This window comes from Tasmannia lanceolata, unplaced genomic scaffold (genome assembly GCF_043159265.1).
Source record: "Tasmannia lanceolata isolate RefF3 unplaced genomic scaffold, GAP_Taslan_0.1 ptg000015l, whole genome shotgun sequence".
In the NCBI taxonomy this organism is placed as follows: Eukaryota; Viridiplantae; Streptophyta; class Magnoliopsida; order Canellales; family Winteraceae; genus Tasmannia; species Tasmannia lanceolata.
Window position 1 is genome coordinate 25889048 of NW_027518692.1, and position 27292 is coordinate 25916339.

The 27292-nt window shown below is 38.5% G+C and overlaps 1 protein-coding gene across 6 annotated transcripts; it reads right to left on the reverse strand.

Moving 5' to 3' along the window:
• Positions 1–2301: 2301 nt before the first annotated feature.
• Positions 2302–26090, reverse strand: CLC-D (chloride channel D). Of its 6 annotated transcripts, none has more exons than XR_013234518.1 (24): positions 25529–26090; positions 24792–24864; positions 24409–24630; positions 24262–24308; positions 24058–24156; positions 21816–21890; positions 20490–20578; positions 19280–19420; positions 19106–19176; positions 18918–18997; positions 18647–18796; positions 16435–16494; positions 16154–16228; positions 13070–13221; positions 11746–11881; positions 11197–11328; positions 11017–11094; positions 10878–10933; positions 10380–10466; positions 10136–10292; positions 9916–10017; positions 9791–9832; positions 3059–3277; positions 2302–2648 (listed from the first exon to the last, which is right to left on the reverse strand). XR_013234518.1 is itself a non-coding variant. In XM_077354173.1 (23 exons), the coding sequence occupies exons 1-23, from the start codon at positions 25703–25705 to the stop codon at positions 2637–2639; spliced, it is 2313 nt and encodes a 770-aa protein (XP_077210288.1). In that variant the 5' UTR covers positions 25706–26090; the 3' UTR covers positions 2302–2636. The 6 variants fall into 6 exon arrangements, 3 of the variants coding, with proteins under 3 accessions (XP_077210288.1, XP_077210286.1, XP_077210287.1); XR_013234519.1 differs by having other exon boundaries at positions 9786–9832; XR_013234521.1 differs by having other exon boundaries at positions 9766–9832.
• Between the last annotated feature and the right edge of the window lie 1202 nt (positions 26091–27292).

The window sequence follows — 27292 nt, forward strand, 5'->3', positions numbered from 1 at the left end:
CTTTTTTTAGGTAAAAATCTTCCATAGCTGTGCTATTTTCCCCCACAAACTAGTTCAAAAATAAATAACATTTTTACTGAAAAATAAAATCAATAAAAATATTTTCGGCATAGCCAACCATGTCTTACTAGGGTTTATAACCTGTAAAATGGATCAGGATTGCTTGCAACACTGGTAGCATCATAATTTCCATCCACTTAGCAATCCATGCGCAAGGTAAGTGACTCTAGTAACGTAAAATTTTACCATTCAGAAAAAAAAAAAAAAAAAGTAACATAAAATTTCCATCCACTTAATGAATTGTTGTTGTTGTTGGTGGTGGTGGTGGTGGGTATTATTGAATTTTGCCTATCAGTGGTCTTAAGTGGGTGCTTGCCTAGGTAGGTGACTAGGTGGTGGGTATTATTGAATTTTGCCTATCAGTGGTCTTAAGTGGGTGCTTGCCTAGGTAGGTGACTAGGTGGGACCTAGTCTAGTACGGGAAAGGTTTTATAAGGCCTAGGCATAACGTCTTCCATCAGTCCTCGGACTTTTGGTGCATTGGTTAAGTACCTAAAAATGTAAAAGTGAAAGCCTATGGAAAGAAGTTATCATAAGACGGGCCCCCACAGACGGGGCAACCTATGGAAAGGACTAGAAGAACAATACAAGGCAGAGTGTGAGCCACTACAGAGTGGAAGCTGAGGATGGTGAATGCGAAAGCGTCATGGAATGTTACGGTCCTAAGGGCGGGTTTGCCTTGGTATGTGACTAGGTGGTACTCCCCATGATATGAGACAAATTTAAAGGGCTTAACCTAACACGTTTAAGCAGTCATGAAGCTTTTGGCTTGTCACTTAGGTTTTTAGCAAAAGGGTTAAAGAATGGGCGGCCCTTCTATCAGACATCTGATCTTCATCTCAATCTCAGTACAAGATGTTCCACCCTCACCACTATTGTTAAGAAAAAAGGGATAAAAATAAAAGTTATAGGTTTGGCTTAGGTGTTGATGCCATATGAGGATATATTTGAGAGGAAAGAACGGGGGAGAGCAAACTTTTCAGGGACAGAATCACGTATTTCCTACGGGTGAGCTTGCATTTAGGCTTCATGAAGATGACCAGTCTGTAAATCTACATACCAGAGGCGGTTCACAAGATGGTCTTTAAGGTAGATAGTCTTTTTGAGGGACCTATTAGAATCACGGACTCCGATAAGGCAGAAGTGAAGGCAGTTCAAAGGGATCAGGTTGATTGAGTGTAGAGTTATGGATAGCTTAATAGTGGAAGGTGATACTCACAACATCATAAGATGGCTGGAGGGTAGGAATCCTCACATACGGAGATTTGCCCACTTTATTGTTGAGATTTTGGATCGGGTGGCGGTTTATGATGTTTCTTTTCAGCACGTCTAAAGGTCGGCTAATTTGGAGGTCGTCAATTTTCTACCTCCCAAAGGAGTAGGGCTGCAACTCGAGCCGGGTTTTACCCGACCCACATTGACCCGACCCGACCCGAAAATAGCCTGGGTTGGGTTCAGGTTTCATGGGTTTCGGGTCGAGCTGGGTTGAGCATTCAAAAGCCCGCATGAATCTCGGGTCGAGCCAGGTTTGAAGGGGCCCGACCCGACCCGAGTTACATAAGTTATAGTATGTACATTTGTTTCTATTGTTAGTTAAAAGTTAAAAGTGAAAACCCACGCACCCACTGTTATTGTATGTGAGTGTAATTTCTGCTTCTATGAGTTGAGTTGATTCAAGTGTTTGATTCAGCATTGTTTGATTGTAATTACAACATTGTTGATTTCATGTGTAATGTGAGTGTAATTTCATCATTGTTTGATTCAAGTGTAATGTGAGTGTAATTTCTACTTCTATGAGTTGAGTTGCCTTGCCAAACAAGAATTTTCCTTAAAAAATTGCGTCAACGTAAAAAAACCCGACCCGACCCGAGATTTATCATGAGTAGGGCCGGGTTTGGGAATCGTGGGCTTTCCGAAAAAAAACCCGACCCAACCTGAGATATTTCTCAGGTAGGGTTGGGTTCTCCAAAACCCGACCCGCCCGACCCGAGTTGCAGCCCTACAAATGTAGGGTTGGGTTCTCCAAAACCCGACCCGCCCGACCCGAGTTGCAGCCCTACAAATGAGGCTTCTTTCTATTCATTGTATGTAGTTTCCCTTTGTAAGTGGTTGTATTTCCCCTCCCAACCTACCTTCTCATTCGGATTGCTTATTTTCTATTTGCTTCTTCAATAAAATTTCCGTCATTCCAAAAAAGAAAAAACAAACAGAGATCAAGTATGTGGAACACATCCAGCAAGCTAAATGAAACCTGAGCTTTTCTTCTTCACCTTTTGACAGGAAATTTTTGGGAACACCGTAGAAACCTTATTCATACATAGGTTCCTGCCGTATGAAAAAAATAATGTTGGGTTGAACTGAACCCAATTGTTATTTTCTCAAACCTAATTCCCTATTGATTAAGTACAGGAAAAAAGGGATAGAATGTGCTCCTGCATATAAAGGAGCAACTAATGCACAAACATATAATTTCTAAGAGGTGACGCGCAGAAAAATAAGCCTGATGGTGTCACTGTTGGGCTAGAAGACTGTCAAGAAGTGGGAGCTCTGAATCTCCAAGCCCTCTAACTGCTCCGTTATCGTGAGCTCTGTCAGAAGAAAAAGGAAGCTGATTAGTGCATCACCGTATTCCTTTATTTTATTCCCACTGCAGAGATTATAAAACCCAAGCATCAAGCAAATATCACACGTTTATACGGGAAAATCAAAAGCATATGAAAAGAAAACATAAAACTTGGTGAGAGCAACTCTCAAAACAATTTTCAAGCTATCAAGATGAATTGCGAACTGTATTCAACGTAAAATCTATGTACAGACGCATATTTTAATCTACAAAAGAAGGAAAGAACAAGCTGAGCCCCGCATACAATGCAACAAATAAGGCAAAGACTTCCACTATAAGTGAGAGATAACAGAGAACTTTTGCAAGGACTTTAGTTTTTGGTACGTTGAATCTGAAATTCACTATGCATAGAGGACACAGAGAGATGGGGCTCACTTGACAATGCCCCTTGTTCGAGGAGTTTGGTGGAAAGCTAAGGGTGGAAGGTGACAAAGAATGTTGATTGTGTAGGTGGACTGGCACTTCTTTCTCCCATATTCCTGGAGTAGCTAATGACTTGGCCAACACCCTTGGAGTAAGAGCGGCTGCCAATGATGCAAAGCATGCGGGTCAAGCTCTGCTCTAATGTTTGCTTTCTTCTTTTGTCAACGAAATCTGTCATCGCATCAAAATAATAATAATTTTTTTTAATGGCAACGAATTGAATTGAAGAAAAGAGAAACAGAGGGTGCACCCCAGCAATCGAGATGATCAATACAATCTGAGAAAAAGAAAAGAGGAAAAAACAAAATAGAAAGAAAAAGCAATGCCCCTCAAGGGAGGAGGAAATCAAAGAATTCCAAAGCCGCCTTAGAGACTCCATCCCTGTCTAGACAATCAGCCTCGTTGTTTGCCGACCTTCTTACATGTTGAAATGAGATGGAGAAACTCGCCACTCGGTCCAATATCTCATCTATCCGTTGTGCAAATCGCCACAAGTGAGAGAGGCTACCGTTCAACCACTTGATAACATTGAGAGAGTCTCCCTCCACTATCACTTGATCAAGGTTGTTGGGATCCATCATCATAATGCCTTGATGAATCGCTTGAATCTTTGCCTCATTGGAATCTGCAGAACCAATGGGGCCTAAGAAAATCCATATCATGGAATCATCATCATCCCAAAGAAGACCGCCCACTCCGGCCGGCCCAGGATTACTCATGCTTGAACCGTCGAAGTTTAGCTTGAAACATCCCTGACTAGATGGGAACCAATCTTGAGAAATGGACGGCCTATGCTCCCTGCTGGAGAATACTGCAGACCACCCGTGCAATAGATCATATGCTGATACAAATCTAAATGAGGGTAGCGCCCTGGCCCAAGAAATGGTTAGTGCTATCACCTTGATGAAGATGTAGTGTGGTGACTTCACAAAGCCTTTAAACACCCTGGCATTCCTCTCTTTCCACATCACCTAAATTGCGGAAGGCAATGACAGATTCCATAAGGTTTTACCTCTGCCGCACAAAGGAGGGAGGAACCGGCTATACAATAGGGGTGAAAGACTAGCAGGAAATACCCAAGATATACCAAACCTACGAAGGATATTACTCCACACCAACCTGGAGTGAAGGAGCATGCAGTCCATTTCCACACACATCACACAGTGATCAATGGTCAACATATGGCGATTACAAAGATGGTCCATCGTGAGGATTTTCGCTAGGCCTGCGGACAAAGCACCCTTGGAGAAGACGGAATCTCACACCTTTTAATAATAATAATACTGCCCCTTGAAACTCAACAAATTACAGATACCCTTTGGGATCCATTATAACAGAAAAAATCCATTTTTTGTACTATAACACCCCATCCCTGCCAAACAAGCCGAGTTGCCGGATTGAGAAGCAAAAGTTTGTAAGAGATCCAATGATGTAAAGATATTATTTATCTACAAAAGTATATATGTTTGGAACATTGAGTCTAAAGTTGAAAGTCTTATTAGCGACGGGTGAGTTCCAAAGATCGAGTATATAGGTTTCATTTTATATGCTTGCGCCCTTTGTCTAAGAAAAAGATAATCAACTTCAATATGATTAATATTGAGCATAACAAGGCTGGCAACTATCAGTGTTGGGTCTGATTGGCTTAGTAGATCGAAAACCAATATCAAAGAGTAAATAGCGAAGCCAGGCAAGTTCAATTGCAGCAATGGTCATGGCTCTATATTCTGCTTTAGCACCTGAAAAGAACATGGCTTCTACTTCTTGCTACCAAAGGAGCAAGATTGCTTCCCAAGTAAACAGCACAACCAATAATTGAAGGAAAATCGTCAGATGAAACCAGCCCATTCACTAACAGTATAGGCATGAATTGACATAGTTGATTAACAGCAAATGTCAAAGAAGGATGTGAGACGATTAAATATTGTTGTCTTCCAACCATTTGATAACAATGGGTAGGATCATCTAGAAAGTTATGAGTATCCATCGACAATTTTTGATTGATAAAACAAAGTGTAGGAATTGGCTTTGGGTCAGGTTATTTCTTGAGAAGGTCCAAAGCGAATTTGTGTTGATAGACCATGATTCCCTTGGACGTACAGTTAAGCTCCAAGTCTTTCGTTTCATAAGTATTCTGTAAAACAGGCTTAGCATATCTTGAATTTCATTAACATAAACAAAAGAAGAAGAACGATACCGCTGGGGGATACAAAAACAGAAACAAGACATGCTAGGCTCAGCCGAAGGCCTTGGGATTGAAGAACAGTACAATTCTACAATATCATGCTTAATTGGAGCTTGTTTTAACCTTCCCTATTGAACCATTACAGAAACTAGGAATGTTCATTATTCGGTTATAACCGAATAACCGAACTGAACTGAATTGGTTTGGTCGGTTCGGTTTTTTTCCTTTTCGGTTCGGTTTCAGGTTTTTTTTTCTGGAAATTTGGTTATTCGGGTTCGAGTTTGGTTATCTCAAAAAAAATTCAGTTAACCAAATAACCGAAATTATGGATAAAAACCATTATTTTTCCCAAAAAAGTGCTATATGGGCACTACGTAGGATGATCAAAACCGTCCATTTGATTGATCACAACTTAAATAGGTTGTGCTCAAAAAATCATTTCGATAGGATGATCCTAGCCCTCCGATCCAGACCGGGATTTTGCTTTTTTTTCCTCCTTTTCTCTCACTATTCGGTTATTCAGTTATAACCGAATAACCGAATTTTTAATGGGTTCGGTTTTTGGAAATTTAGGTTCGGTTTCGGCTTTTGAAATTTAATAACCGAAAATTTCAATATGTTCGGTTCGGTTATATTAATGTTGTAAATCTGCAAACAAAAAATGGATTAATATTTGAAGGATAAGACACGAATGTCCCCGTGTTGTTCTTTAGCAGTGCCTTACACACTTGGTGCAGTGCCTAGCCCAAGTAGGCACTCCCTTGGGATGTTTGCATGTGGGAGGTTCAGATAAAGCTTAAAGTACGAAGTTTGATGTCTCACAGGAAAACGATTATGCACAACAAACTTTCCTATAGGTTATAGGGTAACGAGTTATGGGGAATCGAGTCTGCATAGATCGTTGAAGCCTTTGAGAACGTGGGATGGGGATTCCTCACTAGGACCTTGTTCCTACACTGGTGACTGTAAATCTAAAGATGAAGTTGTGGATGCCATATTGTAAAGAATTCCATTATATTGGAGTAGATATGTCATTGGACGAGTCAGTCATTGGTTGTAGCAGGAACAGACACCATACTTAATTTGCAACGCCGAGCAAGCAGAACTTTGGAATGAATGAACCCCCCTCCAATGTGTTCACAGTTGAAGTGGTTTCAATAGAACAATCCATTGCAAAATAAAACAGTACCTCGTAAAAAGTAACATATCTTGATAAAATTACTTGTTGGCAATTTGGATCAAACCATTTAAATCCTTTCAGTTGATAGTTGTACCCAACAAATGATCTGTGGAGAACTTTAGGCTGAAATTTGTTCAAATGACATACAGATCTTACATGAGCATCACATACACACAACTATATGAGAAAAAATGACAAATTGCTTCTGGGAGGCACAACTTGCATCTTTTCTTGCCCATTCATGTTTCTAGGGTTTTGGAAACTCTAGGGGATCGATTCCTTGATCGTCCTCCGTCTTTTGCTTGAGTTCTATCTCTTTCTCTTCATTGTCAAATATTGGATCTGAGTATAACTGTGGATCTGATCGTTAGACATCAGTTTTAGCATCGTCGCCATTAGTCAACATCACCAGACTCATGACCTAAAATTTACTAATTCTTTCCATTTTTTTCATTGCACATATGCACACGTGTATATGTGATGGAGATCATCCTTCATGAAAATAAAAAAAAGGAGCTAAATATGGTAATGGGGACCATCAGAAGTCATTTAGCTGTTTCACTTTTTTTTTTTTTGGTAACGAAGGGTGTCCCCGCCCCCTTTGGGGGTAGGACTATTTCCCTACGGATGCGCGCAATCACCCGGAAACCACGCGCATCGGGTAAGCAAGGGGGGATTCGAACGCTCGTCAATGGGGAGCAAACCCATGATTTACGCCAAAGAGCCACACCCTTCCGGGATTCGAACGCTGTTTCACTTTTGCTTGTAGGGATGTGTCTTTTATTTTGGTAGGGCTATAATTGTATTTGGGATTTTAATTTCAATGTAATTGGGATGGGATAGTGTTTTAGTTAGGGTTTATTATCACTATTTACATGGAACTATTCACTCATTGGTTTTTATTTTAGCAAGTTTTTATGTGGGAATATTCTAGAATCAGGGTTTTAGGGTTTTGTTTTTGTGTGTGTAGAGAAGGAGGCACTTGTCTTAAGTTTGAGTTGTAGGAAGTCTCTGGAATCGCAAGTGGAGACCTATATAGTGCAGACCTTAGGTTCATCGACTTATGATATGTTATGAATGAATGAATGAAAAACATTGTTGCTTAGTGCAACCTTGGTTTCGCATCCTCTTCGATCTTGGTGTGATGCCTTGATAGGAGAAGAGGGCCAAGATCCAGAGACCAAGATGGTCAGTACGATCAAGCAAGAAAAAAATAAGAGAAAAATACAAGCTGACCAAATCAGGGTGAAAGAAAATCAAAGACTTCAAAGCTAATCTACAAAGCAAATCCCAGCTAGAAGGGCTTGCACTTCAGCGCTGGTAGCATCCTAATTCCAAGGACCCAGTATGCCCCCCTCGTGGCCCCGCTATGCTCTCAAAATAGACCCCCAACTCCTGCTGATCCAGGGTTCCCCACGCTTAGAGCCATCAAACTTTAGCTAGCATGGTGGGGGTGGCACTCATCTAGGGACGCCTTTATTTGGAGAACAATGCTATCTCGAATCTCGTCCCACGATCTTCTAAGCGTTTTTCCCATGACTCCCCTGCCAGAAGCTTCTGGCAGGATACTGGCCCACCACACCGTCAAATAAAAAAAAGTGATGTCGACAGCTTCGAATGTCCTCAAAGACTCTTTCGAAGACATGACTATTTGACGAGGATCGTGGGCCCAATAAGTGGCATATTTGCCCATTAGGACTTTTAGGGATTTATTTCCATGGTATTTTAGTTTCTAGGACTTTTATTTTCATCCTTCATTTTTTGGACTTTTATTTTCCATGTTATTTTATTTCCAGTTTATTTCAATTGCCTATATAAGGCTGTCATGTATTGGAGACTTTTAGCAGTTGATAAAAACAATATTGAATGAGATTTCTCCCCTCTAATCTTCTCTACTCTCTCTCTTCTTCTCTTCCTCTTCTTCTTCTCTTTTCTCCTCTTTCTTCTATCCCTCTTCCCTGGCCTACATCAGTTTGGTATCGAAGCGTTCCGTGGCATCAACCCTGCATCACCATTCCTTTCTTTCCATATACTCTAGAGAACCGCCAGGTAAACCTAGCGACATAAGCTGGGCCTCTTTTTGGCCAAGATGCAAAAAACCAACTGGCAAAGAGGACCATGAGGCATTGCAAAAGACCACTCCGCTATACTCTACTTATTCTCTTTCTCATTTCCCTTTGCTTTTGTGTTTTATGATTTTAAAGTTCCCATGGGGCATTGTTTCTTATTTCAATCATACTAAAAGTTAGAAATACATCTGACTGGATTTGAGTGGATTTTTCTACATCCTACTTCTATTTCCTTTCAAAGGAACTTTTGAGTTTTGAATACATTAACTTAAATCTTCTTCTGCTTGCTTTATCCGTGCTTCTCACTAACTTTATGTTCACTTCTTTAAATTGTTGGGATCGTTTTCAAGAGTTTTCTTCCAGTTTTCAATTATCAATCTGATCTTCAATTATACGTCCGGTGCTAGTTCATTCTTGATTAATCTCTCACTTTCAAGGGTTAATATTGCTGTTTTGCAATCCAGAACAGATCTGTTGTTGGATCTGATTCAAATTTACGGGTTTCCTCAAAACCTTTATAACACGCCTAAGTGATTGTCTTTTCAAATTTCTCCCAAGATCTGATTGGATTTCATTCATTTAGTTCACCAAATCAGTCCTTATTCTTGCCTCCGGAAATCGCTTCCATCGAAGCCATCCTACGATACTATATGCCACTGTGTACAATTTAATAGGGATCTGCATGTCATCCATTGTCTCCGTAATAAACACTGGCAATATGTGTTACATGCCCAAAGGATAATTAGCTCACCTTAAAGAAGGAACTCAAAAGTCAGACATAACAAATGTAGGAATGCATATACAAATTAAACTGTCCTCCCAGTGGCAACCATTTCCAGTGCTGGTCATACAAGTTTCCCACCAGAAATTCACCCAGACAAACTTAAGTACTTCATACACCAGGTACACAAATTTCTGAATGGAAAGCAAAAGTTGCACACAGTTTATCGAAGGATGAGAATTGGATTCATGCAAAACTTATAGTCAAAATCTGCAAGTTCATGCACGTGGCACAGGTTTCTCATTGGAAATTAATCATGACAGAGCTCGTGATGTAACCTTTTAAAAATGTAAAAAATATTTTTTTTTGGAAGCTAATGTTGAAATGTATTGTGAATTTGAATATGTTCTTATCGCATGGTATAGAAATATAAGAAACATATTGGAAGCTTGAAGTATGTTCTTGCCACATGGTATAAAAAATGCAATAGAAGAGATATTACACGGGTCTAGCTGCATCAAGACCTTACACTAGTCGATTGGAGCTCCATTACCGCCGGATCCTCATTTTTCTTCAACAAAAAAGAAGAAACATTCAATCATTCTGAAATCTACTGAAATGGAAGAAAACAAAGGTATCTGGCGCAGCTAATACCTCAATCAACAAATCTTTCCTAGTAATCAAACCAATAACATGGGAAGCACGAGGGACAACAAAAATATGCCTCAATCCTAGTTGACGGAAAAGATTGTACACCTGTATTGAAGGTAACATGGGCATAGTCACAGATCTAGATTGCATGATATATGACATCACTTGCCAAAAGCAATAAATAGAGAGCATATCAGTGCAAGGTAGAAATAAAAAAGCTCACCTTTGCCAAAGACATATCTTCTGGGACAATATATGGGGAAGGGTTTAGAAAAGGGGCAAGGTCTATGTACATTTCTAAGTCATCTTGACTCAGATGAATATCTTCTATGGACAATCCTTTACTTGAGACAGGTTTCACGAATTCACTGAAATTGTGCCTGGATTTGAGAATTAAGGCGCTTCATTAACTTCTCACAAATGAAACAAAAGGGTAGGATAAATATTAATATCAAGCTTCCACTAACGTGATTGGCTTGGACCCATCTCTTGGATCATAGGGCAAAGAGCCATGCTGAAAATCTATCTTAGACTGCAGAAGTACCAACAAGTGACTGCATGAAGAACCAATTATTCAAGTCAGGTTTCCTCTGCATGCATCGCTGACTAATTTCTGAACATCACAAGTGTGTGTGTGTGTGTGTGTGTGTGTGTGTGTGTGTGATTCTTCTAACCAAGGTTTAAAATTTCGGTTTCGGTTTTGGTTTCGGACATAGCCGAAACCAAAGTTTCAGCGAAATTTTGGAAAATAGTAAATTTCAGAAAAAAAAAATTAAAAATTACATTTTCCCAAAGTTTTGGCCGAAATTACCTAAATTGCCGAAATTTCGGATTTAGGTGATTTCGTTGTCGGTCCCAACTGTAATCCGAAATTTCAGTATTTCGGCCGAAATTTAAAACCTTGCTTCTAACAAACAAAAACCCCACAAACAGAGAATGGTAACAGACAATTTTTGAAGTTATACCTCCGAAGTATGAGCCCAATGACGAGTGGCTCTCCATTCCGTGCATGATCTACCACCTAAATGCAAAACAAAACGGAACATAATTTAGAAACTAGTGAGAAACAACAAAAACCTGAAAAGAGATAGTGTGATAACTCACAGGGAAGCCATTGTGCTTGTTGCTTCGCAAAACAGAAACGGTGTCTGCAACTTTAACAACACGGGGGAAGTAGACAACCTTTCATAGGTCAAAAAGTAAGCTACTCGTAAGTCAAAAACTCCATGCAATAAAAATAGTATAACTCAATAGCCTGCTTGGGATCCTTCTAGTGAGAGCAACCTTTTGATTATTGCAGGCCTCCTTTGCTGTCATTTTACGCATGTACTGTTTTGGTCTCGACTCAAGCAATGGGATGCCCCTCAAGCGGGCTTGCTCTTCATATAAGCCTTCATTGAAAGCGTCACCAACAGCCTGTAACAAAGGACATAATTGTTTTTGGTTTGTTGTGCTTCTAAGAGTAACATGCATAAAGCTTTCACATTGAAGGACATACTCTAAGAGGCCGTTTGGATACGCGGATTTTAGAATCTTGGATTTCCTCAACATCCTGGATGGGAGACGAGAGGAGACCTTCCGTCGTTTTCTGTTTTCTCGCCCTTCTTTCCGTCGAGCGAGAGAGTAGGAGATCGTCCCATTTCAAGGTTTTAGATATCTCAGGATGGGGGAGAGATTTCTAAAACCCGGATTTCTTACTTAAAATGCAGGATAATGGATTGTAAAATCCAGAATTTTACACCGCATTCAAACTACAACCTGGATTCCAAAATCCACGTATCCAAACAGCCCCCAAGAGTAACATGAATAAAGCTCCCACATTGAAAGGCATACCTTTGATATTAGAAGAACTAGCATGATAAGAGGTAAGAGTTGCAAATTATTTGTGATCTCAACCATAATGACACAAAGTGATACTGTCATCCTCATAGAACCTCCAAGAAAAGAAGCGGCGCCAAGTAGAGCATACCTGAAAATTGAAGAATTTTTATGAGAATTTCTCAAAACAAGGCGTAGATTGCATATTAAAATTTCTCATAGATAGTGACATCAGCATGTTTGGTGCATGGCAGTGGCACATGGAGTCGCAGGTAACAAGCAAAAACAGGAAATAAAAAGTTAAAAACAAACCATAGAATGAGTGCAACTAAGAAATGGGACTATAAATGTGATCCAACAAAACTCAAGAAAGTACACGCCAAAATAAATGGGAGCAACGATTCATGGAGGATCAGCAACAACCCAAAAAAAGAAAAGAAAATAGCATGAAGTCTGAAACTACCCAGGCATTGCACAGAGTTGCATCTTTTTGCAAAACCTTATTTTTTTTATCTGCTTGAACTAAGCCTATGAGTGGTCAATGGATTTTTACTGACAACATAAATTGATAAAATAAACCAAAAGTGATAATAAACTGAGAACATCTAGAATGAGAAATGGAATAAAGAACAATCATTACACTATCCTGAATGTAAGGAACAGACCAGAATCGAGTTAAAAAGGAAGAAAGTATGAATCCTGTGACATACTTTAACCACTCTTGAGGCAAGGAGCCCGCAAAGCTTCTTGCATGTGCTATTCAAAGGACAGACAGCATAACTTGGCTAGTGACAAAGTTCAGCAAAAGATACAAAGGCCATGTGTCCACCATGAACATTTAAATAAAGGATTTGCTAGCGTCCATCGTAGAAGGCATTTCGTGGATGGCCTGTTGCATGTGAGAGCAGCCACATCATGAATGAAGACAAAATCTGCTGAAAAGTGAGCCGGTGTGGCTGCTCTCACATGCAACAGGCCATCCGCGAAATGCCTTCTGCGATGGACACTAGCAAATCCCTTTAAATAACAAAAGATATAAGTTCACTAACTGAAACCTCAATCTGTATCACACTATTTTCCTGCTACAGATGCAATGAATTCCAGTCTTTCCATATATCTAAAATAACAGGAGAAGGTTTCCACATTCGGAACTAGCTCCTAACAACCAACACAATACACACAACCAACAAGACACACAAAAACCTCCTGTATAACTGGATGGTTCACTAATCATATTACAGTAAAAAGGAAAAACAAAGAGACAGTGAAGAAGAGAAAATAGCAAATAGCATATCAAAATCTTATAAACACCAGCAGAAAAAAAAAACAAGAGACTCACGTTCCCTCCTCGACATTGAGCTTCTTGTAGAAATTAACCACAAACATTCCTACAAGCCGTCCATATGTTGATCCTATCATTATTCCAGGAATAAACTGGCCAGATGGTACAGCAGTTCCAAATGTCACCACTGCTAGGGAGTAAAACATAAACTGAAAATAACACATTAAAAGAAGAGTGAAACCAAGCAACTTAAAAAAAAAATAACACAATGTTGATCAAACAAATCCCAATAGATTGACATGATTAAGTTCTAGATATTCATTTGAAAGTCTAGACCTATATTCCTCAAAGAATATGACAAAGCTCTGTCGCAATTAGGTAACCAGATGCCACCAGGTCCAAGAGAACTTAAACCCATGAATGGCATTGGAAAGCACTAAGTTCCACCTCCAACATCAGTGGGTCAGCAATTCAGACAGTGTTAAAATACTTTTTTTAGGTTAACAAAGTTTATTCCAAAAGAGAGAGAGGTAACAGATGAAGAGAAAAATTAGGAAAGATAAAATAGCAGGAAGTCCCGGTGAGGATAAAAACATACACATTCAAAAAAATCTTCAAGGCCGATAATTTAGCTAACACCTCCAACATCAGTGGATCAGTGACTCAGGCAGTGTTAAAATACTAGGAAAGATCAAATAACAGGAAGTCCTGATGAAGAGAAAAACATTCACATCTAAAAAAATCTCCAAGGCTGATAATTTGGTTAACTAAAGGGCTCTACGTAATGATCTCATGGCCTGACACTAAGTTCCAGATTTGCAATTTTCTTCTTTTTTGCTTTTTGTTTGTTTTCCTTTATGCTCTAGGTACTTTTTGTATGGCCTTCAGCCCTCTTTCCGTTAATTAAATCATTTGTTCAAACAAAAAAAAAGCACATACATGAGATCACTTCTAAGCCCATCAAGGAGTTGAAGCATTTTGCTCGCCTGATGATAAAAACATTAAAATTCCAAATAACAGGTTTTGACTGATATTAATATGGAAAATATTAGTTAAATTTGACCTCACAAAAGAATAGGTTTGGATGCGAAAGAGGTGCCTAGTCCCTATCTTCGCACGTGAGGAAAAAAACTACATTACTTGTCCTGTTTAATATTCATGAGATTAGAGAAAACAACATGTGAGTGTAGTAGGATGGTCGAATAACAAACAAACATAACGTACCATTTTGATTTCTGACTTTTGAGCTTTGTTAAGAAATAAAAAGAGAAGTTGGGCTTTGATTCTATTCGAAATGGGGAAAATGTGCATATTGGGAGTAGAAGCTGCCGAAAGAGGATTTTTTTAGAAGTGATTTTAGGTTGACACTGACCTTTCTAAAATGGAGAGGATGACGCTTGGCATGCTAAATTGGAAGAAAAAGGGGACTAGTGGGAGACTGGGAGTAACCCTCCTTTTCCAAACCCTATGGGGCACTATGCCTAATCTTCCCGTATGAAGAAGAAAAAAAACTACATTATATGTTATCAAGAGTTTCACGCAAATCTGGAAATGAAGAAAATAGTGAACAAAAAAGGAATTCTATGTGACTTGTCCTATTTAAGATTCATTGGATTAGACAAACAACATAAGAGAAGGCTAGGATGGTTGAGTACGAAGCAGATATATTGTACCGCTTTGGTTTCTGACGTATGAGCCTTGTGAAGAAATAAAAAGAGAAGCTAGGTTTTTTACTCTTTTAAAAATGATGGGAGTAGAAGGAACGACCATGCACACTGAGAGTGAGTTGGCTCAGACCTATGGCGATCCACTAAAAGAAATTCTGAAGAACCAATTTTTTTTGCTTTTGGGGATAATAAAGGAATGTGCAGTGACGTCGAACGACCATGCATACTGACAGCGAGATGGCTCAAACTTATGGCCATCTATTTAAAGAAATTCTGGAGAATCAAGTTTTTTTGTTTTGGGGATAGAAATGGAATGTGCGATGACATCTTTGGTTTCTTAGTTTCCAGAATAAATAACAAAAAATTAGAGTTTCGCTTCTTTTAGTATCATGGAGTATGGATGTTGTCTTCAGAAACAAACCCTGTTCTTTTGGGGATCAAAAGAAAAGTGTGCAGTGCCACTTTGATTTATAAATTTTCTGAAGAAACAAGACGATACGTTAGGTTTGGCTTCTTTCAAAAGTGTGGGATGCAGATATTGTCATGAGAGAAAAAAAAATTACGTCTACTTTGTCAGGAGCCCAGGGTGCATAGATTGGGAATGATATAGACCCGCAACAAGTGACAACCAAAAGAAATTTCTCGATAGTTATCCATGCAGATACAAAGAAAATGAAGAAAGTGAAAAAGGACTTGTCAATTTTCTCTTCTTTTTACTCATGAATCGTGGTCAAGCTTTCCCTCGTCAATTTTCTCCTTTTGTATTAGCAATTTCCCTTCACTGACTTCTTGTTCCAGTCAAGGATGGAAGAAAAAACACACAGCAGAAAATAAGCAGAAATATAGAAGATGGGCATATAGAGAACAGTAAATGGAAGAGACTGTTTGTACTACAGTACTGTGCTTTTGCGGGAAAAACTAACACTTGAACTAAAATAACAAATAACAAAATCTAAAGGAAATAAAGAAATTAAATTCAATAATCATACTAAAATTTGTCCACTTCCAAAACTGAAAAGTTACATCACTGAACGTTGACCACGTTCAAAGTCCTGAAACTGTAAAACCGTGTAAAATTCATAGAAATCCATGTAGATCTGGAAATGACCTTGAAGACGAGCTATAGATTTTATTAAGAGGAAATTTCTAGAAACCCCTCCGTTAAAATTTATCAACAAAAATTTCCTAAATCTTCTTTTAATTACTAAAACAAACAATTTTGTGCCTTAATTACCTTTATAATCCTTTTCTAACTATTTTACCCTTAACTAAAAACAGTGACGACAAATCCCTAAAACTGGCAAAGGATTACATGGACAAGGTCTATTGTATAACTGACTCTTTTATAAATGATAATTTCATTTAGAAGCATAAGCAGCAGCACTAGCAGTTACGGAAGACCATTTTGAAATAAGCATCAGAAAAAAAAAAAAACATAACTGATTCCTCGTATAAAAAGTAAGAAATCTAATACCAAAAAGGTGAGGAGGCTTTGAGCACTATACTCGTGAAATGTTTTCGCACTGAATAAATTGCGTATAGCGTCATCCTGCAACCAAGAATATGGATACATTTAGCTGATAGGAAAAACTAATAAAAAATCTCAATAAGTAAAGGAGTGACTATTCTAACAAAAAAGGTTCATATAAACCTGAGTATTTTAAAAAATATAACAAAATTACAGACCGGGCAGGGATTGCCACACATAAACCGAATACTGAAATGAAATTTCAAGACTGCAAAGTTCATATAAACCTGAGTATTAAAGAAAATAGTTGCCAGGTCGTTGTATTCCTTATCCTTCGGACAGTAAAACTGCACATAGCATAAAAATGGGATAAACCCACATTAGCACATAATGGAACAGAAGCAGGATTTTATTTTTATTTTTTTTGAGATATGGAACAGAACCAGCATTTATCACATAATCTACAAAATAAGCAAGCACTTAGTTGAAGTTTATTTCTATTCCTTTTGTCATTATTGTTAGTGTAAGGGTAAGTTAAAATTAGCCTTTTTTACTTATTTTCATTTGTGGGTGGAATTTATGTAATATGAAGATTGGATCTTTGTCTTTGCTTGTGGGGCCTTCTCTAGATGAATACATATCCATCCATATATGTATCAAAATCTATATAATATAGATATCAAAATATATATCAAAATCAAAATATAGATATAAATATCTATTTATTATACATACATATATATATATATATATATATATATATGGGGAAAGTGATTGTGAGCGGCCCCTCATATAAGCTTATATGAGGTGACCGCTAAAAACATGGTGGGCCCACATTTTTGGGGTGATCCGAACCGGTCATTTGATAGGCCCTGACATAGATTGGGGGTGCCCAAAAAATCAGCTCCATAGGATCATCCCAACCCTTCGAACTGTGGAGGTGAAAGAGGGGAAATTGGACAGGTAAGTGGGTAAATTTATCCCGCCCATTTTCCCCTCTTTCACCTCCATAGTTCTAAGGGTTGGGATGATCGATCCTATGGAGCTGATTTTTTGGGCACCCCCTATCTATGTCAGGGCCTATCAAATGACCGGTTCGGATCACCCCAAAAATGTGGGCCCACCATGTTTTTAGCGGTCACCTCATACAAGCTTATATGAGGGGCCGTTCACAATCACTTTCCCCTATATATATATATATATATATATTAGAGTGCCTCATCTCGATGAAATGGGTGACCTTCCTTCTCGGGCGTATCGTATTACAAGCAGGGAATATGCCTCTTTCAGACCCTCCCCTTCCGGCGCCTCTGTCCCTAATGCCGATAGTGGTTTTTTTGGATTTACTTTAACGTATGGTAATGGGTTGCTCGGGACTCGAACCCGGAACTAATCGGATGTAGTAGATAATTTCCTTGTTTGCAATAGTAGAAAAAGATCCCTCCGCAAACCGTGCTTGCATTTTTCATTGCACACGGCTTTCCCTATGTATAAACCTACGAAATATCAAAGTGAGTGAAGTGAGGTCCCTAATCTTAGGGACCGAACTGAACGACTAATCTTGTTTGCACGTGCTGTTTTAGCTGAGATGAGAGTTCGCTTTTCTCTCATGCCTTTCTTCGTTCATGGTTCAATATTCTAGTGTCCTAGGCGTAGAGGAACCGCACCAATCCATCCCGAACTTGGTGGTTAAACTCTACTGTAGGGGAGGTCCTGCGGAAAAATAGCTCGACGCCAGGATGATAAAAAGCCACTAGGCGCTATAAAAGTTCAAGGAAATGCAATTGATCAGGCTGGCCAACCTACTACCTCTACATCATCTTCCTTGTCTTTTGAAGGATATTTATAAATTCTTTTTGAATAAAATACAAGAGACAAAGGCTTGAGATTTGATTCACTCACTTCATCAAACCTCAAGACTAGACTCCCTGTCCTCTTTATCTCCAATTTCTCTATCTTCATCTTAAGCCTCTTAACATGTTTCATGTAAGCTAAACAGAATTGTTGATCTATTAGAATAATGAGATAACACCCTGCTGTTTAAGATGCAATTAGAGATGCAAGCCAGTGGTCTATTAAAACATGGTGCTTCCACTTTCTATCCCCAAATTATTTCAGAAACCCAAAGTGGATAACAACTTGCACTCATCCCCAACATTTCCTACAATTGTCTCTATTACCATGAGGTGAGCCTTGAGGCTCCATCCAACCAACATGCAGCCACACCCACACGAACACACCAAATCCAGTATAATGTTGATGGTGCCCACAAAGGAGTCTATAACTAAATCTTTACATTTTATCTCTATACTTGAGTATTTATTCTCTATACACTGCAAAATATTTTAAAATGATGTATGATAAGTTGTATGTGGATGGGAATACTAAACCAATTCTTCATATGTATCCAATTAAATAGCAAGAGGGAAAGAACAACGGCAAACATTAAGCTATGAGATAATCCAAATCTGAATAGTGATACCATGATAGAGAGCTCACATTCACATAATTTCCATACATTCCCGGCGGACGAGGGCATTCGATACTAGAATTAGTTTCTGAATCTGGGCATGGACTGCATTTTCTTAGGAGTGGCAATCCAAAGGAAATAACTGAGGTTATCAAAGATATAAGGCATACTTCAATGATCTGCAACATTGGAAAACAACTGCCAGACTTTAAACAATTACATGCAGCCAGAGAATTGCAAATGAAAGAAACAATATGAACTGCTGGAATGCAATTCAGCAACCATACACCCAAAACTTGCCTTGACTCTATTCCCCTTCTTATGTAAATATTTTCTACGCCAGTGAGTAACGTATAGAGTAAGCTGATTGAATAAGGCTCCTGAAAAAGGAGCCAGCAGAGTAACAGTTATTAAAAAGCGATAGATGCTGATCAATATAGAACAATATCACGAGCATATTCATAAGTTTCAGGAAGCGGAGCACCCACCAAGAAGACCTCCAATAACACCAATAACAGCCATGGGCAATAATTCCTGGAACGAGTAATCTTCTTGACCACTAATAGAGAGAAAATAGCACTTGTAAGCAAAGACAGACCCCAGCAGAAGACAAACTAAAAGTAACAAAATAGAATACAATAGAAAAGGACTCAAATTCTAACCCTGATATGTCCCAGATTATGAAGCCACCAGATCCAAAATGACCACAATTTCCGTTTTTGCACCAGCCCATTGCAGAACGTACCACAACAGCTACAACAGCAGATGTAAAGAAGACACGCCACATCAGCTGACTCCTCCACCTTCAAGAACACATAAAGTGAATATTGTGTGTTCTATTTATTATGAGTATGAACCCCACTAAAATTAGGAAAGCACTTCTAAAACCAATATAATTACCTGGAAAAAGCCCTAAACACCGCATGATGTTATGGAAAGCATATTTAAAGTAGTTGATGTAGTTACGAATGAGGCTCATAAATACCACAGCAAAATGAAACGGCATAAAAGTATTCTTTCATTAAAACAAAAAAACCAATATAATCACCTGGAAAACCCTAAACACCTCAAGCTTCAATATTCATTCAGTTTCGAATTCTCAAATCTTATTGGGATTTTGAATAATATCTTTCAAACTAAAATGATTGAAGGTGTACTTGTGGAGAAGTAACGGGAAGAAAAGAAAAGGCATTCAGTTTTTCAATTTTTTTTCTTTTTTGTCCAGAAATAGATACCATCTATTCATAAATGGAAAACGGGAAGTAAATGAGAAATTATACAGATAGTCATGAAATGATAAGTCATGAAACGATAAGCAGAAAACATAGCCACACACAACCAACAACTATATCCCCTTCTCAACAATAGGGTAACCAAAAAGCATTCACTTATATTCTAAACTGATTTTGGAATATCTTGCATGATCTATTATAGAGCCCACTTTGCATTAGTAAGGAGAAGATAACATGCTAAGTACCTACGTCTCTTTTCCCAAATGACATCTACGTGATACTGGAGAAATGTACAACAAGGACTTCGAGGCTCGTAAAGAAATAACAAACCCTAAACAATGTGATACTCAAAGAGCAGTTTTTCCATTATCAAACATACCCGCAACAACTACAGTGTCAGTAGCATACAATTGTTGGAGTTGAATAATATATAGAAGCAGGGATTTGCTAGCGTCCATCACAGAAGGCATTCCATGGATGGTCTGTTGCATCTGACAGCACCCACAGAGGCTCACTTTTCAGCAGATTTTGTCTTCATTCATGAGGTGGCTGCTGTCAGATGCAACAGACCATCCAAGAAATGCCTTCTGCGATGGACGCTAGCAAATCCAATAGAAGCAAAGAAAAAAAGCATTCTTACCAAGATGTAACTTCTTCCAGAGCAAACAATACACCCCCAACTGGAGCCCTAAAAGCAGCTGCAACACCAGCTGCACATCCACAAGTTACCTTTTTCAAAACATCAAACGCAAGTCACTACAAGCAAAACTTAATTAAAAAATAGTAGAAGATTACTTCTCAGGAATTTGGAATATGTTATGTAAACAATATAGATTAATAGGTTTGCTTAGGATGAGACATCCACTTAATATGAGCATTGAATTTGGGCCGACGATAGAATACATGCATGCACAAAAATTATACAAACAGATATAATGCTCCATGTTTTTGTAAGCTTTTCAAGTTTTTCCCAATATCTTGGTTCCAGTCAAGTAGAAGTTGAAAGGAGTGAATTCATTCACCAAAGCAGTGTTCCTCAAACACAACATGACCCATAATTCTGACTTCTGAGTGATTTAAGTTCTAGAACTTTGAAAACTCCCTTCAGTAGTTTTTTAATCCAATTTTTTCCACAGGATGCCTTCGATAGACAAATTCCCTTCTTTGCCAAGATAACATTTTAGGCCCTTCCACGTATTTATTCAGCTCAATTAGGAGTGCAGACACTCCTCTGAGAGTTTCTTTTACCAAATTTTTCCTCATTATGTTCATGAAGCTTCTCCTTGTCTCAAAATAAATGCTTAAAAGTAACAGTTGTATACCATGGGCGTCTAGGCCAGGATTATGCAAGGGAAACTATAGGGCTATATCAGCAGTTCCATCTCATTTACAAAGATGCCTACAACCTACTCTGCAATGAAAGTAGCATTACCCCCATGATTGTCAAAGTCTTATGCTCCAAGGATTAATCCCATGACTCAATGGGCGAAGCTGTATGTCACAACCCTTGAGTCAGGTATTTGACCCTAACTTATCTACGAAAAAACAGAGGACTATGCTCCAAGCAAAGAGCTTTATTTATGTATTTTTTATAGGTCCAGGCGAAGAGCCTACCCTCAACACTTTCAGGCTTATTTATCAACATGCTTACATTTACACTGTTTGGTGTGGATCATATTACCTAGAGCTTACGTTCCAAAATAATTCTGTTCTTCAGTGCCCAAGGATGTGTTCAAAAATCCTTCTCTCCAAACATTATAATATAAATTCAGAAATAAATGAAAATTCAACAAGTATGGAACAAGCAGGTTCAAGAATTAGCAGCAACAAAAAGCAATTCAAAGCATAGTGTGTCCTAAATTACAATATAAAATAGAAGCTCCACATTTGAGATAGTGCATAATTCAGATTATCAAAGCTAATATTTTCGACAACAAAAAGTATTAAAGCTACTCAAGCTACTCACAAGATCACGACGATCTCGATCACTTTTAAATACTTGCAGCCATCTGGAGCTTAGATGATATTTTGTGGATCCACCCTGAGTACATATCCATGGCAAAGGAAATGTAAGTAGTAAGAACCATACACTAATTTATAATAAGGAGCAGACAAGGCATGACTCAATAATATGAGCTTGATAGAACACAAAAGCAGTATTAAGCCAGGATGGATCATCGAGTGGATGCTAAACAAGCATTCTCGTAAGCATGCTCATGTTCATGCAAGTTTGAGTTTTGGGATCAATATCAGCAATGCAGTTCATCCAACGATAAATCTACACACTTGACCAGCAGAGTAATGATATTCTTTTTTTTGAAATAGAGAGTAATGATATTCTTGAGATGACTTCGAACAAAATCGGAGCATAAATGGAGTTTAAATAGCCCAGTTGACCAATCCCAATACCTCAGAAGGCCATGCCCTCCTATAGTTACCTAGTTCACAAGTACGCTCTGTACTGAACAGGTTCATAGTTTGTGGCTAGCATATGGTCGACCAAAGCTGGTAGACTAGGCTAGGGTTCACTGCCGTATTTTTTTATTTTTATTTTTTTTGAATGGCAATGCCTTATCGTCTGGTTATAACCATATATTTACTAATCAATGTCTAATTTTATAATTTTTACTGCCCCCTTGATATGTAGCATTGTGAGCTCCATTGCATAAAGTCACTATGATGATAGAACTTAGTAGTATTGCACAGTCTATTTATATAGAAATAGTTAAATTTTTGTGACAGGTGATTAAAGTGGCGTTGTTGGGTGGGTATAAGTTTTTGTCTTCTCATTGTGGACAACAAATGGCGTTGATTGAAACTCCTTGTCCAACATCTCTTCAAAGAATTATCCATAGGTTGTGTGTTTACCATTGATATCGATTATCCATAATTGGTTGTAAATCCAAGGTTGGTTGAGTTGGTTATTTGAAGTGACAGCTTCCGATCCCACGTATAGAATTCGGTTATCATCTGGTTATAACCATATGTTTACTAAACAATGTCTAATTTTTAAAATTTTTACTGCCCCCTTGATATGTGGTATCGTGCGCTCCTTTGCATAAAGTCACTATGATGATAGAACTTAGTAGTATTCCACCGTCTATAATGTGTTTCTATTTATATAGAAATAGTTAAATTTTTGTCACAGGTGATTAGAGTGCCGTTGTTGGGTGGGTATAAGTTTTCGTCTTCTCATTGTGGACAACAATTGGCGTCGATTGAAACTCCCTGTTCAACATCTCTTCAAAGAATTATCCATAGGTTGTGTGTTTACCATTGATATTGATTATCCATAATTGGCTGTAAATCCAAGGTTGGTTAAGTTGGTTATTTGAAGTGACAGCTTCCGATCCCACATATAGAATTCCCTAGACAAGTATCAGTTAAAGAGTTAGAATAGAATTTCCATTGCTTTATTATGTACTCATATTCAAGTGAGATTTCAGGAGTCTTTGTCCTTTGCCCCTTGGCGGAGGAAAGGGAGGATTCTGTGGAGAGTGGTGCTGTCGGCCACAATTTTGGTTATGTGGAAGAAAAAAAACTTGTGTCTCTAGAAGCTCGGTAAAAGCTCATATTACATTTACACGAAGGTTATTTCACTTACCATCTCCCAGGTATGTGACTAAAATACGTCAATACACAATCGAGTATTTCTAACTATTCTATTTGTATGTACTATGGATTTTATTATGATCTACCGTTCTACTAAAAGACAAGCTGTCGGTTTGAACAGATGCCCTTTCTTCTCTGGAGTAATCTGGATGGTTATTATATATAACAATAATAACACTACGCATGCTTGGGAAGCATGGCAAAGCATATTTTTATGATTCTCTGACCAAGGACATCCATGCCTATGACATGTGGATCCTTCAAAGATCTGTGATATTCAAGTATCTGAGAAGGATAATCAGATTAAGACGCTTCTATAGAAGCCTATAACAATACAAGGAATGATCAATTTATCGGTGTCCGTACCCAATTCTTGTTGTATTGGATATCAATTAGAAAAGAATGACTAGCAACACCTTCATTAAAAAGGAGTGAATTGCTAGACCTCTAAACGCATCTACCGGGCCTAATTTTCAATACTATAACCCTCAACAGCCCAATTGTGCATATCAAAATAAGTTAAGAAACCTTTTTTGAGTGTCTACACAGCATCAGCAAGTACATCAGACAACTAACAGATCAGAATATGCACTTACTTGTCCAAGTAGAGAAGCAATGCAAGCACCAATATGGACAAGAGGGCCTTCTTTGCCTAGAGCAAGCCCGCCTCCCACCGAACCAATGCTTCCAAATATCTGTTCACCAAATAGTGGGAAAAGAAATAAATTGTGAAAAAAATAAAATATTAAAAATGTCACTAGAACACAGACGTGCCAGAAAAAAAAAAAAAAAAAACAGACCTTTCCTATCAAAGTTCTGAAAAGAAGTATACCGGGCGTATCAATTCCTGCAAAATTTTGCAACCTTCTATTAAAAATTAGATGATAGAATGATAAATTGAATAAACATGGGCACCTAAACGAATTAAATCAATAACTACAGCTTACCGTTCAAGTAACCCTTGATTTCAGGAATACCAGATCCTGCCGCAGCAGGAGCAAATTGTGTGACTATATATACAGAAGAAAAGACCAAAGATAAGTTTATCACTGTGTACACCACAAAACCCGCAATGTATGAGTGTTGTATGATAGAGAAAGTCGCAGAAAACTTCCAGCCAGCGAAGTTCTCAACAGCTAGATTGATAAAGATCGCAGATAATCCGGTGCCTGATAGTATACAATAGTGTCATCACAGACAATTTTGTATATTGAAAAATCACAATTCAAATAGCCACACCTCACCAATAAAAATAGATGTTATCATGTAAAAAATGAAATAAAATACTAAACATTTACTGTACATCAAAAAAGAAAGCCTGTCTTCTTACCAATACCAATCAGCAGAGAAAACAACCACTTCACCAACACATAATATCCAGTGTACAGCTTTCCTCTCAATGCCTATCCGATCTCGAAAGTTAATAGAGATAAACAAATCAGGCAAATAACGCAAAAACAAATCAGGAAAATAATGCAAAATCCTACGTAATTGTTCAAATAAACTGAATCAAAACCCTAGACGCTTGACTTGATCTACTCAGATAAACAATTCAGGAAAATAATGCAAAATCCTACGTAGTTGCTCTATGAAACTAAATCAAAACCCTAGACACTTGGCTTGATATTCTCAGATAAACAATTCAGAAAAATAATGCAAAGTCCTACGTAATTGTTCTAAGAAACTGAATCACAACCCTAGACACATAACCTGATCTTCTCAGATAAACAAATCAGGCAAATAACGCAAAATCCTACATAATTGTTCTAAGAAACTGAATAAAAACCCTAGACACTTGACCTGATCTTCTCAGATAAACAAACCAGCAAGTAACACAAAATCCTATGCAATCGCTCTAATAAACAGAATAAAAACCCTAGACCTTGAGCTGATCTTCTCAGATAAACAAATCAGGCAAATAACATAAAATCCTAAGCAATTACTCTAATAAACAGAATCAAAACCCTAGACCTTGAGCTGATCTTCTCAGATTTGTTTACCAGGCGAATAATACAAAATCCTACGTAATTGTTTTAAGAAACTGAATCAAAAGCCTAGACACTTTACCTGATCTTCTCTGTACGCGTAATTCTCAATGATCTCGTAGTCTAGACTCTCCACACCACTGCCATGAATTTTTTCCCTGATCTGTACTTCCTCCGGTTCACCTTCCTCCGAACTCGGCAATCGAGACCATACGAGCTTCGCCGTCTCTATTCCGTTCTGAATCTGATTCGAAAGCATGATTGACTCCAAAAAGAAGAGCAGAAAGGCTTCTTGAATCAGAATCAAAAACCTAGATTTGAACAAATCCCTAATCTCTGATACATTTTCCTACAAAAGAAGATTAATTATACAGCTCCGTACGACATTGCAAGGTTGTAAGAGATTCAGACATGCAATTTGAAGCGCTTGAGAATAGATCGAGGGATATTGAAATAAGAGAAATAGAGAGGACTTCAAAAGGAGAAATAGAGAGGACTTTTTTCGTAAGAAAAAATGGAAGAGGATTTTGAGAGTGGAGGAAGGATAGAAACTGACTGTTGCGTGGAATGTTGAACAGTCGTTCTCTGTTTTTCATTTGCTTTGTAGTGAAGAAATACATTGGTTTTTCCTAATCTCTCTATTCTCCTTAGTCGCGAAAAAATATATACTAAAATGAGGGTGGCTGTTGGCTTCATCCTGACCGTCACTTTATGGGCTTGTGGTCCCGTTTGTGCCACGTCGATGTGATCAGGTCCGTTGGCCAATCGGCGACCAGAAGTCCGGCCGGATTATTTTCCAGAACGCCTTGATCGATTAAGCCTTTCGTAGTTATTTATTGTTTGCATGAGATGTCCGTTTGGCACGAGATTATGATCATGTGCGTGGCCTCTTGATTTTCTACAGGATCGACGGTCTTGATTTTACATTCATGTTCTCGGGACACTATAATTGATCCTAACCTTTGATCTGATGGCACTCCCCTGCCACTACCAGTGTGCCCAGTCGTTCTCTATTATAGGTCATATAGGTGCAACTCGGGTCGGATTGTGTCGGTTTGAGGCCAATCCGAATGCGGCCCGAGGAACCATTTCTTAAGCCCGAACCAAACCCGGCCCGGCCCGAGAAACCCTTTTTTCCCACATCGAACCCGACCCAACTTGAGCTCAACATGACCCAACCCGACTTTTTAAGCTCACTAAAAAAATTACAAAAAATGCCGGGTTTCATTCGGGTGAGGTTGCTAAGCCCTCAACCTGAACCCGAACTCAGCCCGACCCGAGTTGCACCCCTAATATATTACAACAAAAAGGAGATATTCCACCCTCTTTATTAGCATTTACGTTTCATAGAAAGATCGAAAGACAAAAAAAATGGGATAGAAATGTTGGTGAAATATGTGGAGATAATAGGGAACTGATACCCGCGCACAGTAGAGGTGGAAAATGAAAGAATGAGATAAAAAGAAGAGGAGTGCTAGACTAAGGGGTGCCCTTGAAAAATCAGTTAAAAGGGCGCCTCCATTGGCTGCATGTCACCAAAGTGCATTATATACTCTTTGACTTGAAGCCATTATAAATGCACTCGGCGACGCGCGGCTGATTTTTGCAAGGGCACCCTTGAGTTTAACATACCTCTAAAAAGAATATGATGAGGGAAAAAAATATTGAATGAAGGTAGGAGTGTGAATATCGCATCTTCGTTAGTGCCTTGTTTATGGACGTTAGTCGACCCAGAAAACTAATATGGGTCCCTTTTGAGCATAGGTGGGTCCATGTAAAATTGCTCGTGGGTCAATTTGGTATCCTTAGGGTGTGTTTGGATTATTTGAATCAAGAATCGGATTCA

Excerpts from the sequence above, each read along its gene's own strand:
- CLC-D (XM_077354171.1), bottom strand. The coding sequence starts at position 25,705 with ATGCTTTCGAATCAGATTCAGAACGGAATAGAGACGGCGAAGCTCGTA. Across the intron at positions 11,882-13,069 it reads CTCAATGTCGAGGAGGGAAC|GTATGCTCTACTTGGCGCCG; the intron begins GTGAGTCTCTTG and ends TTCAATTTTCAG. Across the intron at positions 10,018-10,135 it reads AAGATATGTCTTTGGCAAAG|GTGTACAATCTTTTCCGTCA; the intron begins GTGAGCTTTTTT and ends CCTTCAATACAG.